Source organism: Enoplosus armatus, chromosome 7 (assembly GCF_043641665.1).
Source record: "Enoplosus armatus isolate fEnoArm2 chromosome 7, fEnoArm2.hap1, whole genome shotgun sequence".
In the NCBI taxonomy this organism is placed as follows: Eukaryota; Metazoa; Chordata; class Actinopteri; order Centrarchiformes; family Enoplosidae; genus Enoplosus; species Enoplosus armatus.
In genome coordinates this window covers 18,282,847-18,300,583 of record NC_092186.1, presented here as the reverse complement: position 1 = coordinate 18,300,583, position 17,737 = coordinate 18,282,847, and the positions used below count along the sequence as shown (strand labels likewise).

Genomic DNA, 17,737 nt, shown 5'->3' with positions numbered 1-17,737 from the left:
ACACTATTGCAGACATTTCTCCTCTAATGCAAAAAGATAATTTTACATCTTCAAGCAATCTGCAGCATGTCCAGTTGCCTTTGGACTTCTCAATATTGTATTATTACCAATTTCTTTTGCTTTTTTATTCTAAAGGAATACTTGAATTCTATCAATGGCCTAGTGGGATCAACAGTTCAACTTCACCTACTATTAAACCTGCTGCTGCTGAGCTGTTGATAATGCTCACAATTGGCTATGTGTTCCAAACCCCACCTCACTCATGTAAATGAGCTCATAGTCGGGTTGGTAAGTACTGGGTCAACAGAGCCAACTGGTAACCAGTTTTTTAAAACCAGACAGCCACACTTTTCATTGTTGGGTGAATAAGTGAAACCAGATAACTGAGCGAGCGCAAGTAAGGTGAACTCACTTTGTGATACAGGCCTTATCTTGCACCAGTGGTGTTTCGTGCCTCCTGTCTGTGGCGTAAGACCACCATCTAGTGGAGAATCTCTTATACAGACATCGCTGTAGAAAACTACACTACATTTAGAATTTTAATTCTCATCAGTGGCCCCCACCCCGAGGCGCACACCACCAAAGAAATCTTACAAGATGTCCTGGTGTGTTTTAGAAAAATCAGTGACAGTTCATGTATTATCTCATTTATAGATTAAAAGCGGCATTATGACAAAATGTTTCTTACTTGCCTTTGTTTTGCTATACCTAGAGACAATAAAAATGTTTTAAAGTAGAATAAAAATTATCAGTGGCCTAACCTTTTTTTTTTTAGGATTGTTGGGTCCGATGGTCCACGGCATTATAAGGTGTGAGAGAGATTGTTCTAGGGGATGTATGGTGTCAAATTAGCTGGCCTTCCAATTACCCCTGAAAAAAGGTGAGACGCTTTCTTAATGTTGGGGTCAAGATTTAAAAAAAAAAAAAAAGAAGATTGTCAGTGAATTAGAGCTGCAGCGAAACCACACAGGAGTCTATGATTTCTATTTATTCCATTCTAGGTACTCAAAAGCAGCAGTGACATCCATAGCAGCAGTCCCCGAGCTAATCAGTGTGTTCGTCTTGTTCAGCTGTCCGGGTTATTTGAAGGAGCAGGTTCTGCAGTGGTCCGCTGGTAAGCACAGAGCTGAAACACGCCTGAAAGAAACCAAAGATAGAAGAAGATAGAAGATAGAAGTCTTTATCTTGTCAGAAAGTTAAGTCATGTCATAATATCCAAATGTAGTAATATAGTTTAATTTAGCTTGAGGTAATTTTGCTACTGCACAACATAAAGTTTTGATAGATCCCAGAAGCACAATACAGTGGCACGACCACTTGAAGTGTGTGCTTATTGTGCAGTTTTATAACACTGCACATTTCTGTGTTGCACATCTATGAATAGTCTCCCGTCCAGGCTGCTGACAATGATTGCTGTCCCTGCAGTTCACTCACAATAAACATTTTATACAAAATAAATCAATAAAATCAGTGAATAAAGAGGTAAATACCAGCTGCAAAAGCCAAAATGATGGCCACCCAGCCAATGATATAGGACCAGGAAAAGCGCCAGTCCAAGAAGCGTTTGCCAAAGAAAGTGACAGTCACTCCGGTGTAAATTGCCAAAGCCAGCAGAGCAAGAAAACCTGAGAATGGAGGGTGAGAGGAAATTATTAAAGTCCACGTCGGCTAGTAAAACATGAAAAAAAAGCCGATACATGTAAGAAACTCCAACCTATATAACCTGTCAACACATATTTAAAGTGCACCATATTGCACTTAACATGAGTTTTCCATTAAATCACACAGTTTTTTGACCTAAACCCTGAGTATCCACTGACCTAAGACCAGCCGACCAAAAAAGGTCCCACTTAAGTGTAATGGCAACCATAGCAACATGTTTTTGGAACGGACTGTTGATTTCACTGCAACTACTCTGCAATCTTATACTCACTCTGCCTCGAAGAAGTACAGTCAGGTTTACAATCAGATGAACTTGCTACATTGAACAAACCTACAGGATACATTTGCAGGACAGTCTCTCGAACCACCAGGTCACCCTGTGATTCTGTGCGTTACCTGACAGGACCAGGGCGATGCCGCCAGTACGGACCCTTCTGTTCTTGGTGCCATTAGTGAAGGCGCTCAGGCCGAGCACCACACCGGCGAAGCAGCTCAGCACCGCCAGCAACATAAAGGCCCGTGTGGCATCCCAGAAGGCTGGACACAAAGAGGTCAGGACCACATACACATCAATAGATACTTACACTTGAATTTGCCAGAAAAATTGATGTTTTAGTTTGCATGCTGGCATTTTTATGTTTATGCCAAGAGAGAAACCAGTATGCAGGGTTTTTTTTATTTTAATTTGATTAATTATGGTGAATTTTCTGCTGGGTCTTCCTTCAATCTGCTCATCTTTTCCTTATTCTTTTCTTTCAAACACTATTGTTTTTTCCATCAATAAAAAAATGAGGTTGTCATGTCTTGAGACAGCCTAATACATGACACTAGAAGTGTAATGTGATTTGTTTTGCAGACATTGTTGTCTGGATAGACTAGTTTGCTGACAAATCTGCATGATATTGGTCTTCAATTTCAAATTGGCTATGCTGTCAATGTGTTTGATATGAATTGATTTCGTATCTATGGTGTAATTGATCAATGGGGCACTGGATTTCATTAGATTGTATGAATGAATGTGTTGTTATGATTGTAAGTCATTAACATTCTGAAAGAATAATTACCCCAGAAACATCCACCTGGTTACTTGTAGTGTTGAACATGGCTAGATATTAAAAAATATCAGTTGGCAGCAGCTTGAGTCGAAGTCATACGTTTTGGAACCCTTGTCTTGTCCAGATGCCACCTCTGAAGTACTCACCTACAGTTATGGTGTGGGCATGGCATTTGTGGTTGATGCAGAACCTCCAAAGCCCCTGATTGGCAGAGCTACCCGAGTATCGATACTGCATCCAGAAGTCTGTCGCCGTGGAAACAATGAGAAGCACGAGGGCAGCCACTCCACAGAGCGTGCCTCCTCCCGCCAAAGTATACAGCATCGTGGAGAAGCTGGGGGAAGCGCTGTCCTCCTAAACATTCAGCAACTGTTCAGGGAAGATGGGACAGGGTGGAGAAAGGGGCATCATTTAGACCTCATACTCAGTGATTTACTTATTAGTTACCATGTAAATTTTATTGTCAACTGTTTCCCATCCTGTTTTAGAAGAATTGTATTCTGTTCATCAAGCTAATTGACTGTTTTGTCTGTGATTTTCAAAGTTCTCTCTGCTGTGGATTCTTGAGTGCAAATGCTGAACTAGAAATGCATCAAACTATAATACAGTACACCGATTTGAGAGTCTGCATCAGACGCAAAAATATTCATTATACATCAGTATCTATGTCCGCTCAAGATAAAAGTTGCGTTTCTCTGCCAGTTCCACATTCCTATATACTACCCTCTCTCATCCTTCCTTATGCAAATCAGACAGAAAAGATTGATATTTTATACTAAACGTGCCAAAACTAAGTGTCCAAGAAGAAACCAATTCCTTTTCTGGTTTTGAAACCAGATGATCCTTATTAACCATTTATGATAAAAAAAAAGAGAGAGATTTGAAATTAACATGCCCGCACATTAGGCAAGAAAGGGAGCCATTCTTCAGTGATGCTGTCGAATTGGTCATGGCCAGCAAAGCACTTGAGCCAAACCGCTGTATGACAATAAGCTTGTCTATCAGGCAGTTCAGAGCCATTGTTCACCACTAATTCCCCTCTATGCAACACAAACTAATCTTTCAGCACTGAGCAACTGAACTGTCAGCAGTGTTGCTCGCTGTCACACAGCCAGCAAACCAATGATTTCATACACTGATTACAACTCCCGTACTCCTCACTGCAGCTCTTAAAAAAAACAAATACAAATTGAAAAATCACATCTAAATTAGATCAATACACCTGAATCCCAAATGTGTCTGACAATATTGTTAATTTCTGTCAAGCCACATGACAAACATTAGGGTCTCAGGCCCAGTTTGTTAGCTGTAAAGATCTTTTCCATAGACAGAGGTCTCCAGACTTCATCTCTTCTGTTGTAGTAGTTCCGCTTGTTCTCCAAAAGCAGGTTCTTAGTTGTTGATTGCCTTTTAAACCCCTCAAAGAAAGTAGTATCTTCCTGGAAAGTGCAGTAAAAACAGGTTCTGTGTAAGTCCACGTTTTTTTTTCTGATACCTCTGGGTTGGCTGGTGTCTCTCCAGGGTTGCTGGCTCTAACAGTGTGCGTATCCTTTTTAAGCCCTGTACCCATGGCTCTCATTGTCCACCTCACAAAAGAGCGAATGATCGAGCGCAGCATGTGAGTGATGGTAAATCCCCCCCTTGCTCTCTTCTCTGCAGTTACCTCCATCCCTCTATCACCCCTCTGTCTCTCTAACCTCTTGCACTTTGCAATCCACCTCTTCTTTTTCTTTTTCAATTTCTTTCTCAGTGTTTTCTCAAACGTAGCTGATCATACCTGGCACCTACAGTAAGTGCACCATGAGATTATTTTCTGCCAAAGGCCATGAACATTTCCCAACCCCCACAGTTTAGCCACCCCAGTGATGGGAGTGTGCAGGACAGGCATTAGCAGCCCTTCTATGCAAAAGCAACACAGGCAATTGCCTAAAGCAGAAAGTAAGCGTGTGCACCCTGCGCCTTGCATACACCTGCAACCTGTGTGCAGGCGAGGCATGTGTGTGTGGCCATGCTTTTAAAACACTGATAGTACAATAAAAAAAAACATATTATTTTTCATTTTATTTTGCGTGTTCTATGTGGAAAAACAACCCACACAATGACTCAACACATTAACTGGCAGTATGATGGCACTTTGTATCTTGTATCTTTGTATTCTATTAGTTAAACTTACAACTCTTAAGTGTAACTTAAAAATACCTTTATTTATTCAAAAGCAGGAACATGTGGTATTAGACAGCCACTATTTTATCATTTTAACAGTTAGAACCCCAATGACCCCCTTGGCAGTTCCGTCATGACACATTTGTGTGCATTCGTTTTTAAAACCACACAGGCTTTAGATGACACTGAATGTGCCACTGTGAGCCACAGACAACGTAAAATATGATGTATAATAGGATAACCCATGACATACATTCTCTCCCACATCCATCAGGTTTCTCCATAGCTGCTCAATAAAAGTGAAGATAAAATCAGATCCTCATTTGTAAAAATGAAAGATGTGACCACATGTGTCATTTGACATTGTGCAGTGAAGCAGCAGTCATATCTTTCAAGTGCCACATTACCATTGTCTTGACTTTAGCCTGCCAACATTTTCTCTCATTTTCTTTGGTTGTTTTGTATCGGAGATAGATGATGGCATTCTGTTTGCAATACGATCCATTTTAAAGTTTACTCGATATCCCTAGACTTCCTCAAGACCACCAGTTCCTATCACCTCTCATCCTCCATCTTTGTTTAAAAAATCTGGGTCGTTTTGGGAGTAAAAACTACAAACCTCATCACCTATTTTTTGATGTGATACGAGGAACTGATCAGTGATTGATCTCAGTTCTCTTCACCCAATTCCCTTTTACAACTGCACTAAATTTGGCTTTTACTGTGCTCATCTTTTGAAATGATCTTGAATCTGCTTATTAATGACCACCTGAGCAGCACTGTGAACTTACACAACAAATGCCAGAATCCACAAAAGACAGGTTTCTAAAACTTCAGACCCAAAATGTACTTATTCCTATGTTGTAACTTATCTATTTAGTCTGCCTGGAACACAACATTGAAATAAAAGTTTTTTGTCTGAGACACATTTACAAATTTCACCACTGAAATTCCAAACCTGAACATCTTGTATTTTCAACATTTGTGTAAAGCATTAGTTACTCTCACTTTTTCAATAGTAAGACTATAGACAGAAAAACACTTAATTTACACAAGTGTGCACACATTTTCTGCATTAAAGTGACGTTACAAGAATTTACAGATGACAAGGCATATGAGAAAATACCAAAAGTAAAGCTGCAAATAAATAAATCTCAGTCAATCCACACATCCAAAAACCTCTTTATGTTACAAAAAGGCACATTATGATATGCATAACCAAAAGTGGCTTCTTTCCACAACATAGAGTCCAGATCACTGCTTCCTACAGAAACAGCAGTGATTTACGTTGCACCAACATCCCCTCTAAAGTGACCTTAATGTACCACGTTCTCACTATGGTTGACTAAAATGTAGTTTGGCATCGTGAGAAAAGAACTAATCTAACTTGTGTGCTCGCAGTGAACTTAGTTATGCCTTTCAATACAGGCATTATCAGTCATCTATATTCTAACTACATGTTCGTAGGCTCTTAATCTTTATGCTCTACTTACAAAAGCCAAAAGCAGAAAGGTATTAAGTGAACAGACACACACACACCCTAAATAGGTACTGAATCTCACATGAATTCTGAATAGAAACATTGACGCGCCATGTTTCCTCTTTTTACGGCATTTGCAAAATGTTCTTATTAGTCTCATTTAATTTGTTTTACTTTAATTACACTCAAACTGCAAAGCCAAATACACACACACATATATCCAGAATGCTGCGTCTGCTTGCACACACACTGGCACATACTCACAAAGACATACACAGTAGTATGCAAAGACACACACAAGCACAACCAAGACTGTCATCTTTAAAGTGACATCAAAAACGTATCTGTTGCACAATTTATATACACACACATATGCAGACACAACACACACACTTAACTCTAAACTGAGCAGCATGTAAAACAGCTTGATGCTCACAGTATGTATGCATATCCATGCACACGAACACACACACACACACACACACACACACACACACACACACACACACACATACACACACACACACACACACCCTGCAGCAGTTAGAGATCCCATGCTGGGATGTATGTGCACACTGTGCTCTTGTGCTTTCTGCTGCTGCTGCTGCTGCTGTTAACCAGTGTTTCTCTGTGAAGAGCTCAGGGGCCTGGTGCCCAGAGGACGACAGTTCGATCTGCAGAGGAGGAGAGGAAGGTCCTGTCATGGGGGTGCCACCTACACTGGATCACCTTGTCCCAGTGCTCTCCTGCCACCGTCTGAGGGAGGGGCTTCGTTAGGTCACCTGGGGTCAGAGGAAAGAAACAGTCGAAACAGTGGGATCACACACCAGTCTTGTGTCACATCGATATGGGGGCCAAATGATCAAATATGACAGTAAGTGAGACTTGAAAGCAACGTTTCTCATGACTTGGAAAAAAATCACTGTTGTCTTGTAACTGTAGGCACCATTTTGACAAAAAAAAAAAAATTATATTTGTTCTTTAAAAAGGGGAAATTCTTGAAACATGAAATAATGGGGATCAAGTAAGTTTAACCTTTTCAAATTGGATTTTATAATCAAAACTTTTACACAAATGATTCCTCTTTTTTAACCCTTTGTGTACAGTGCGCGTATTTTGTTACACATACTGTACTGTCAGTTAGTTTGGAGTGTTGCTACCTTGAAGGTCACTGATGATGATTTTGTTGTCGTAAGACCCGGTGAGGAGATTATGGGCCCCGGGTGAGAAGCGCACTGAGCGAATGTCACTGCCGTGGGGGCGGTACGTCTGGACTATGCGCCCTCCTCTGATGTCATACAACATGCAGGTACTGTCCTCCTGACCTGTGGCCAGCAGGCGGCCGCTGGGATCCACTGCCACCGAAGCAACTGCACTTCCTGTGTGAGACAAGAGTGGTAACAAGTACGATGTTTGCTGTGATTGGCTGCAGCTTAAAACCACCCGCTTGCTATTTGTTTTTTTCTTTATCAAGATTTAAACTCTAAAACAGAAGTACTGGGGATTTGTTTAGCAGCATAAAGGATCTGCTCCAAAGAATGTCATGATGTGACTCACCTGAGCCGTGCAGAGTTGTGCCCACCACCCGGACACAGCTGGGCACCCGCAGGTCCCAGAACCGGACTGTCTTGTCCTGGGAGCCAGAGGCGATCATCCAGCCTCCCCACGTGTACAGAGTCAGAATGTGACCTGTTCAGACAAAATGCTGAAGTCTTAAATACTGTACATGCTGTATCTTTACCTTGTTGTACTGACTTGTTGGGTTTATGTGATTATAACTATCTTGTGGTCCTGTTCCTAAGAGTTTATTGGTTTCTCATGAGGGAACAATTTTGAAATAAAAGATCTTTCCTCAGGTTTTCTTTCACAATTGCAGAGGAAGAGGTCTTGCTAACGTACCTGTGTGTCCACTCAGGGCGTGAAGGCCCTGTCCTCTCTGACAGTCTGTCGTGTAGATGTTGCAGTCTCCAGCCCCGGCACTGATCAAGATGGATCCTCCACTCTCAGGGCCCTCCATGAAGGCCAGGTCCCTAATGGTACCGTCATGCATGCTGAACTCCAGGTCTGGGCCTGAATCCGAGGCATACATTTGGGATGGAAACACAGAGTTACCTCAATATTAGGAGAAAGATGAATTTACCAAATCACTCTGACCACAACAGCAGCAACTTGACAATTTTTCCGTGCTAGAAAAATGCTCATAGGAAGAGAGGTGATCCTTCCAACATAGGTCAAAGTCTGTGAAAATGGACATTACTTATCACAAACATACTAAAACACATAAAACAGTACCTGTTGCATTGCAGCTGTCTGCATTGAAAGGCAAGACTTTGACATATTTATCATTGGAGCCAGTAGCCAACAGTTGTCCACAGTGGCTCCAGGCTACACAGTAGATGGAGCCCTTGTGGTGTTTGTTCCTCCTGAAGCGCACCACCGGCTGCTTGACTGCACCAGAACCACTGAACGAGCCAAGAAAATACAAGAAAGACTTGGATTTAAATATTTTTTATGCGTGAACAACCAAATTTCTTCTCAAAGCCTCTTTGGTCTGAATGTAGTCTGTAATCGAACCGGTGGCTGTTGTGACCATACAGACACGTGGCATGCGCTGTAACCATTCGGCTACCAAGGCGCTCCCATTATCTATTTTCCTAGTACATAAATAATCCATCATCTTGTAAGAATGTCTCATATTTTGGATATGTAGGTACCTGTGAATGGTTCCTACCTGGTGGTCAGTGTTTCTGAGTAGGCACAGACTCTCAGAGTTTTTGAGTTGGAGCCAACAGCATAGAGCGCTCCAGAGGGATGGAAGGCCACTGCACGCACCGCCTGTGTGTCCTCGAGCTGGCTCACCTTAACAAACTGTGTTTTGGACTTCCCCGGCTGTACAAGGTCAGAAAAAATCTATAATCTACACGTACATAGATTTTTATTATTATTTTTTTTTAAACACAAATACCCTTCAGACTAATCTTCAGAAAACAGGTCAAAAAAATGTATAGATATCTTATGGTATTTATTTTGACTGATTTGGACAGTCAAAGGTTTAGGTGGTTACAAAGACAAACAATGCAGGACACAATAGAAGATGCAATGGACCTACTGATACTAAAATAACTAAGAAAATAATATAAATATAATACTTTTTGTTATGGTACAGTTTGTTGGCAGTTTGCTGTACCTCTTGAGAGTTGCGTGTCGCAGAACAGCCAGAATCATCTTGGACTGTTGGAAAAGACCCTCTGATCCTCTCAGCACTGGTAATAAAAATGCACACACACACACACACACACACACACACACACACACACACACACACACACACAAGGTCAATTCATTCTATACCAGTGTCATTTATTTTGTACACTGTTATTATTTCATAATTGATCGTGATTGCTTAATGAATACCAGCCTTCTGAAATGCTGCAGGAATTTCAGTTAGCTGCTTACTGATCAATATTAAATATGAAATGTTGGTCAACATCAAATTACTCAAGCATGATTGTGATGGGGAAAAAAATCAAATCAAAAATTAAGCCAAATATGACACTTGTTCTTAGGAGTTGATGTTTGACATGATCAGGAACTCGGCAGGCTCATACCTCTGACTGGCAGGAACTGGGGACTCGCTGAGGGAAGGCAAGCCAGGGCTTCCGGTCCTCAACGGGGTGCTGCTGACCCCCCCACCTGGCTTGTCTAATGGCGGCCCGGTGTCTGGGGTGTGGTGGGTGTTGGTGGTTATGGGACTGGAGGTCCTGGTGTCCCCTGTCAGTCCGTTCCACTGCTGGCCCAGATGTGTCATCACTTCATCTCCTCTGTGGTCAATGCCTACATTCATCTCCTCCAGCTTCTGAATGGATCTAGACAAAAACAAGATCTCTTTGTCTCCACAGGGTAGCACTAAGGTTATGTTTCACTCATTGGATCAGTGATGTTGAATCTATGACTTCCTCACCTGCTGAGGAAGGTCTCAGTGAGGTTGTTTTGGGCTCCGTCCAGTGGCTTCACCCCTCCCTCCAGCAGCATCTGCTGGTAAAGCTGTCTCTGCTGCTGCTTCTGCTCCAGATGCTGCTGCACGCGGAGACGCTGCCTGTGATACTCCTGGATGTGCTCTGTGGAGTCAAGATGCTGGGCAAACACACGCACACATGCACACAGTGAGTCAACATGAAAAAATAAACACACTGTGTGGTTTGTTTTTGCAGAAGATGTAGAAAACTGAAGCAATATTTCGACAGGATTTGTTTTACCTAAACATGCTCTGTAACCAGGATGACAGATTTATTAGTGCCTTTCAGTATTCTCTGCTTCAACGCTTGGCAGTGCTCATTGCCACAACACACACACACCAGATTGTAATAGACAAACTCTCTCCCAAGAGCCACTACTGACAACTCTTCAACTTCCAAGGCCTTGTCCTCCATCATCCATCCCATAAAAAGTTTTCAAGGAACTCATCATGTCCAGCGGGTCTACAGTATATTCCCCTTTATCTCTCTCACCACTTCTCATATACACACACACACACACACACACACACACACACACACACACACACACACACACACACACACACACACACACACACACACACACACACACACACACACACACAAAACAATCCAATCTCAAGCTACTTTGCTCCTCTAGATGGGACCTGGAATGCATAAAGATGAGCGATGATGGAAGCAGCAGGCCATCTTGGATGTGACCGCACATCAAACCAGATTATCTGCCTCCAGTCTCCATGACCTCCACCCTCCTCACTGGGACAGGGGGCCAGAGGGCGCTAGTGCCCCTAGCAGGTGTGGTGGAAAATTGGGGAAGGATTTATGAGGCAGTGGCGGTGTGAAGATGAGATGCTTCAGGGGTTCAGGGGGAATCTATTCTAAATCTCTTAAATCTGGAGTAATGACTGTGGATGGAAGACAGACTGAAAATCTCACTTTGACTCAAGAGACCAGACAGACAAGCATTTCTTTTTACAGTTGTCACAAGAGTCATGAAACCAATTCAGCCTGAGCAACCAAAGGTGAAACACTCCGCTCCTCCATATCTGAATTGTCTCTGTGCTTATCACTGATCTATGGTCTATGTAAAGTCTATAGTCTGCTGTTCTTATTACCTCATTTGTTTCTGTGCTGCAGGGTGGCCCACCATCTTTTCCAGGAGTCAGAGGTGTGCGTGTGGTGTGGTGTCCATCCAGCCCTTGTGGGTGCTTCCTATAGTCAGGAAAATATACACACATTTTTTTTTTTTTTTACTTCAAATTGATTTGAGCTGAAGGAGAAAATAAAACCATACAATGCAAGTTGAAGAGAAACAGTTCATGCATATTAAACTTGAGTATTATACTGTATGTAATAAAAGGAAATTAACTGTATTAATGTGGACTGCTCCTTTTGTTACAAAGTGTCATTACTTATTAGCAAACAACAGTAAAAAGGTCAAATGCCAACGCCACAGCACTTCAATAAAATGACATGTTTATATTTGTTATAACTTAAAGAATACCATACTGCAAGACAAATGAACTCTTGAACTTGCAACAGATTGTAGCAATCACACAATGTACCAGTTGTGCACATTAATTGCATCCAGCAGGTGGAGCCAGAGAGAGCCTGACAACATCAAACAGTCAGACAAACTGCTCAGTTTGCAGCAGTTCTTTCATTTGATACCTCAAAGCCTTGTGTCTCTGCCTTTTACATTGTGGTAACAGTACAGTAACCTTTATTTGCAGTGACCTTGTTAATCAAACCTGTCAGCTCACCTCCAATGATTTTATGGACACATCTTGCTTTACTTCCTTAGTGTTTTCACCACACATATAATACACTGTACCTGTACTGTATTAGCTTCTTTTACTGTAGCTGTATGCTGCCCTGTCTCTGCAGGGGGACCACGTGTGGATCAAGGAAACAGAGGGGGAAAAATGAGTGTTTTTAGGTTCCTTGATGCAGTTATAAAGGCCATAGTTTGGGGGGGGGGGGTATTTTTTGCAAGAAAGAGTGAGGGATGACTAAGGCTCTGACATGACTAAGGCTCTGAGCTAGACATGAACCCAGGAGGCTGCAGTAATGGCCAAATGAGCCATGGAGACCCTTATAAAATAATATGTAAGCCGTAAAAACCTGCTCTTCATTCCATCTCAGTCTAAAATATCTGAGTTTCCATAAGGAAAAGTAACTGAGCCGCCTTAATTTAGTACAAGGCTCAGTACTATGATTTCCATAAGTCTTTAGATGATATTGCATCCATCAACACAAGCTGCAGTGTAATGTGTGTGTGTGTAGCACTGTAGGAGATGACAGACCGGCAGTATGTCTTTGTTAAAGCAGCGCTAATGGGATTATTGGAGTTACAGATTTTGTCATACAGCAACATCTGCCACTGGTTTTAGTAAGTGCACATGCTAAGGCACAAAGCTTTGTAAGAAAGCTCCAGGAGAGCTAAAACAAAAACAGATGGCATGTATCAATATTAAAAAATGTATTCAATTCTACACAATGTTAATTCAACTGAGAATTGTATTTATTCTTATTTCTTTAAGATGGACATGTGAGACTAATTTGACTCATTGTGTTAAGTTCTAATCTTGTATTTATGTTCTTTCTCCCGTTCCAACGCCCATGATGATAGTCAACTTTTCATTCTGAATTGACACGTGGTTTAATTTTACATTGAGAGGATTTCACCAGAATAGTTTCAAGTGCACGTCAGAATTTTGTTCTCTTGTTAGGGCCAAAGTAATACATGTGATTGCTAAATAAACCACTTTTCAAGACTGCTGCCAGGTCAAGATGGATTGTTTTATGGGTTAGACTATAACATTATTATATTATATAAGAATATCATATTTAATCTTAAAAGTGCAGCTATAAGCTGACAATATGTGTAGCTCAATTTATTTGTCAGGATCTCTTTTGATTTGATTAGATTTGATTAAAGCATGCTGCATATTTATATTAAAGATACTTAAAGGTTAAAGAACAAACCCGTTGAAAATCCTGGTTCAAGTATTTAAAACAGAGGTAACATCTGCTAAACTGCAACAAATAAAGTTGTCTTTTCTTGTGTGTTTTAAGACTCATGGTTTGTGAAAGATAAATGATTGTCAGAACATGGCAATAATTACAGGAAAATATGTGAATACTTTTTCTATTAGATGACAATAAAATGTGTTAATGCTACAGAGGACAATTTGTTTTGCAGTGTTAGAGGCACATAATAGTTTTGTAAAGCAGACGTCTGTAGTGTTAAACTCCACCCATCTGGTCAAAATCATTTTTCCCGGGTGTGCTAAAGCTTTAATCCTTACCTTTCAGGTGAATCGTCCTGCTGATGCACATTATTCTCCACTAGGCTCCGACTGAGGGCAGACTTCATGTTCGCCTCCATGCCTCTCTTGTCCTGGGCTGCCAGGCCATGGGATAGGCCATCCAAAGCCGGGTTGAGGGATCTGGACATATAGGTGTCAGCTGAATGAGGCCTCTGGCGGAAGGGTGAGGTAGGGCAGGGGGACAGGCGATTGATTAAAGGAGTGAGGAGGTCTGCGTGGCCGGCCTTGCTGGGCTTCACCAGCCGGTCCACGTGGATGCTGAGGGTCTTCTGCTGGAAGGCGCAGGAGAAGGCACCTGGGGAGAGGTTCTGCAGCCAGGAGAGCAGTGACAAGTCTAGTTCATCACAGCCATTCCCACAAAGCAAATCCACGCCGAGCAACACCTCACCCTCTGTGATCTCTTCACCAGTTGCTTTACTCTGGAAAACAGAAACAGAGGGGTTTGACCATCAACCATGACTGAAATAGTTGAGTTTTTGTGTAAGCTTTGATTTAAAAAGAAATGTAAGAGTGCAATCAGACCTACCGTGTTTTAAAACTTTCAAATAGGACCTAATACACACTTCAGATTACATTAGATGAAACAATATAGCTAAAAGCAGTCACAATGGGGTACTTTGCATTAAATGCCTTTAAATGGATTTTCGAGTATCTCTACAGCCTTTTAACCCTTGGAACCATTTTAATTTTTTGGGTATCATATTACCTGACAGAACTCGACACAGCACTCGTAAAGGATCCCTTTGATGAGCAGCTGGAAGAGACGGTTCCCGCTCGCCCTGAAGCCTGCCTCACTCAGTTTCCTGTCCGCTGGGATGAACTCGGCTACCATGGCACAGGCTTCCTCGAAGCAATGGACACGTGCCGTGCTCGGGTTCCAGTCTTTGAACTCTGCGTGGTGGGTGAGGCGTGGCAGGGTGAGGAGGAGACACAGCTTGCTGTAGTCCTCCTTGGTCGGACAGAACTCCTCCAGATTGTGGAGGCACTTGACTGCCTCCTGCATGGAGAGCTCCAGCTGTAGTTGACAGAACATTCAGAGAGGACAAGGGAGTATGTGGTTAAGATGCTTTCTCTGAATCTGAGCTCTCTGTTCTTCGTAGAACCCCTCTGGTATGCGTTTGATGCTAAAGGACGACATAAGCTGTTCAATAAAAATGTAGCATATCAGGCCATAAAACCTGCTGTGAAACGTGCTTCACATTGGCTTGAGGAGCTGCCAACCTACTTTACAATTGTATTTATTTGGGTTGAAGTGGAGAGTTCGTGTGCTCCATGATAGTCTAATGTTTTAAGAAGTTTTAGAAGAAGCTTCATATCCACAAAGAGCTTTATCATCTCAGTTCACTCACAAGCTTCTTCTAGTGACCACTGAGCAGCTCCATTGGAGCAGGGAGATATTAGGTTGCCATGCTCGAGGGTATTTTGAGTGTATTTGGTTTCCCAGCTAGTGGCCTTATAGTTGTTGTTGTACTGTATATTTGTTTATCTTATCTAGTGGGTCTATTTTCAAACTGCCAATATTAATGCTAATTTCCTAATTACATATTAACATACATTCTGAGGGTCTTCAGCAGCAGACATGGCGTTATTCACACACAGAGCCTCTAGAAACTTCTGCTTCAGAATGATGTAGCGGAACCTGGAAACACAAATCTCAGTATTAAGAAATATACTTTATAGGACATGAATTGATTAACCTCATGTGTGACACATTTCCTTAAAACTGTGTTTGAAAATGTTCTTCATCTGTGTTGAGTTGTTAGTTAGAAACAGAGGCTGTCGGTAATATGACATGATCATGCCACCACAGCACTGGGACTTGACCTAATTTAGGCTACCAGTCTACTGCTTTACTGGCAAGTCCAACCCAGTCACCAGTGTAGGGAGACATCATCAGTACTGTTCTTAATATCATACTCAAAATACAGACAAACAAACTATACAACTGTACTCAGGTTAAGACACTGTCCAGCTGCAGGCATCTTAGGCCTCATGTTCTCATAATGCCTCAACAATAAATCAAAATCACTCTGGTTGATGTAAAGCAATTACATTTAAAAATACAAAAATCATTATGATTTGATGCGTCAGGTTAGATTAATCCCGCACAGTATTTCTCTCACCTTTTCTTGTCAAACTTGTCCATTGCTTCCAGAGGCTGAATGAACTGCATCACCTCCTCCCACTGGCCGTCCAGAATGAGTTGCCTGTTGAAAGCAGCAAATGACCAATTTAAGAGGCCTCTGAAAACCTTGTTCCCATCACAGTGGTGCGATCAACCCCGACAATCTGAAATAAGATAACACTGGCAACAGGCCTAAATAATTTAACATAAGAAAACAAAATGGTGGAGACATGCCCCTGTGGAAACTGAGACATGTATAAACCCAGGTCCTAACAAATACTTGTGCCCCTGGCGCAGCTCTATGTCTTCTCCTATCTACCACACGAGTCTGCTGTACAGTCATACCTGAGGAAGAGCATGTCATCAGAGTAGAGCCCATTAATGACGCCGCTCTCCTTCTCTAAGGCCAGCATGCTGATGTGCAGCTTCCTGGAGTTCAGGAAGTCCAGCATCACCTTGATCACCTCCGCCTCCTTGATGCTGATTGTCTCCTCTGCCGTCATGATTACAGGTCTGTGGTGGCAGCTTACAGCTGGCTGGAATACAGACAGAAGGAAGAGGAGATAGACATGAGGAAAAATGCTTATGGTTCATAACCTCAATTCAGAGTTTCATTATAATATGACCGTACATATCCACAATTTAATTAAATTACTTGATGTTGTACCCAAAAAAGATTACACTGATTTGTTGAACCAACAAAGATTTCATCAGTATTTCGTCTCAGTGTGACTGTCATAGTTCTTGCTTAAAGACAGTTTTCAAATTGCAGAAATCATTATCAACATGCAAGCTGTTTTTTGAGATGTTCTGCTGACACATTGTGTAAAAGGTAATAACTTAAGCTTCTTATAGGATATAAGAGACATGGTAGATAAGTTATTTGCTGACCAAAGAATAATATATAGTTAATTTTATTTATATACAGCACTTAATAATACAGCATTATCTGTCATTGAGTAGATGTGTGTGAAACAAGAGGAGATTGTGCCCAGACAGCTTAACAGTTTAAGATCAATGTTAATGATGTTAACACTCATGCACGCTTCTATTCCACACTGAGACGCCTACTGGTTTACACACTAAGGAGCAATTACAATATATTCCTACAGGAGCTTCTGGTGTGCCTGTGCTTCTAAAGAGTTATTTTAAAGTGAGTTTATTTCAACTCCTTTAAGTGATCTGATATGGTGCTGCAGCACCCCTAACACTGTTATGGGTACTTGCAGAGTCTATTCCATAGTAAACATTTAAAAATGACCTTATTGCACAATAATATTCATATAGGGTGGATACATTTCCTACGATCGTCATGAGAACTATCTTAGGATGCAGTTCTTTAAGGTCGGGCTGTAAATGGTTAATCACAGCAGCACCACATAGGCAGCTATAGCAAGACGTAAAGGGGTCTTTCATTTCGCATGATCCAGTCGCCCTGTGTATGTAAGTGCAGCAAGAGGCTGAGAGAGCAGTGATGCCTCCGGGTGTCTGTGCTGAGGCAGAGCAGCCGGTGACACCGCCCTGTGCCTCCCTGCACACAGCAACCACATCCAGCTCCAGGTCCTGGATGTGACAGCAGGTCTGCGGCCCAAACCGGACAGCCTCAGCACTTTATCTGCGCTCAGACACACCTTGTTTACTTGAGCATGGCAGCACATAGCGCACACTCTCTCACACACACACACAGGCACGCAGCCGACGAGCGGACTAGTACGCAGAACAACAGAAGCAAACAATGTCACTCGTTTTCCCTCTAACGTGCAGGCTATCGTGCAACACTACACCGGTGGTAACAGGCTAACGCGCCACCGTGAATCCGTGCCAACTCCTCACCTGTCAGTCTGCGCCAACAACACGCCGCATTAAAGACGCTCCGATCCGTCCGCAGTGTCCAAATGTGACAG

At 42.0% G+C, this 17,737-nt stretch overlaps 2 protein-coding genes across 2 annotated transcripts; both read right to left on the bottom strand.

Annotated features, from left to right (window-relative positions):
* Positions 1-1,066: 1,066 nt before the first annotated feature.
* On the bottom strand, positions 1,067-4,386 carry lim2.2 (lens intrinsic membrane protein 2.2). Its single transcript, XM_070909331.1, is given in 5 exon segments — positions 1,067-1,137; positions 1,491-1,625; positions 2,059-2,199; positions 2,864-3,086; positions 4,213-4,386. Coding segments are annotated over 5 exon segments (744 nt in total).
* Positions 4,387-6,999: 2,613 nt separating this feature from the next.
* Positions 7,000-17,737, bottom strand: LOC139287766 (WD repeat-containing protein 47-like). Its single transcript, XM_070908938.1, has 15 exons — positions 17,667-17,737; positions 16,179-16,369; positions 15,832-15,915; positions 15,263-15,347; positions 14,415-14,723; positions 13,688-14,127; positions 11,492-11,588; positions 10,322-10,494; positions 9,980-10,226; positions 9,092-9,270; positions 8,653-8,822; positions 8,260-8,430; positions 7,918-8,049; positions 7,521-7,739; positions 7,000-7,142 (listed from the first exon to the last, which is right to left on the bottom strand). Exons 2-15 carry the CDS (start codon positions 16,334-16,336, stop codon positions 7,000-7,002), a joined length of 2,607 nt encoding a protein of 868 aa, XP_070765039.1. The 5' UTR covers positions 16,337-16,369; positions 17,667-17,737.

What these genes read in the sequence shown, in the direction of transcription:
- LOC139287766 (XM_070908938.1), bottom strand. Translation starts at nt 16,336, where the DNA reads ATGACGGCAGAGGAGACAATCAGCATCAAGGAGGCGGAGGTGATCAAG. An exon ending in AGACAGCTGCAATGCAACAG is followed by an intron (nt 8,431 to 8,652) that starts GTACTGTTTTAT and finishes CCTCGGATTCAG; the next exon opens with GCCCAGACCTGGAGTTCAGC. An exon ending in CACAACTCTGCACGGCTCAG is followed by an intron (nt 7,740 to 7,917) that starts GTGAGTCACATC and finishes TGTCTCACACAG; the next exon opens with GAAGTGCAGTTGCTTCGGTG.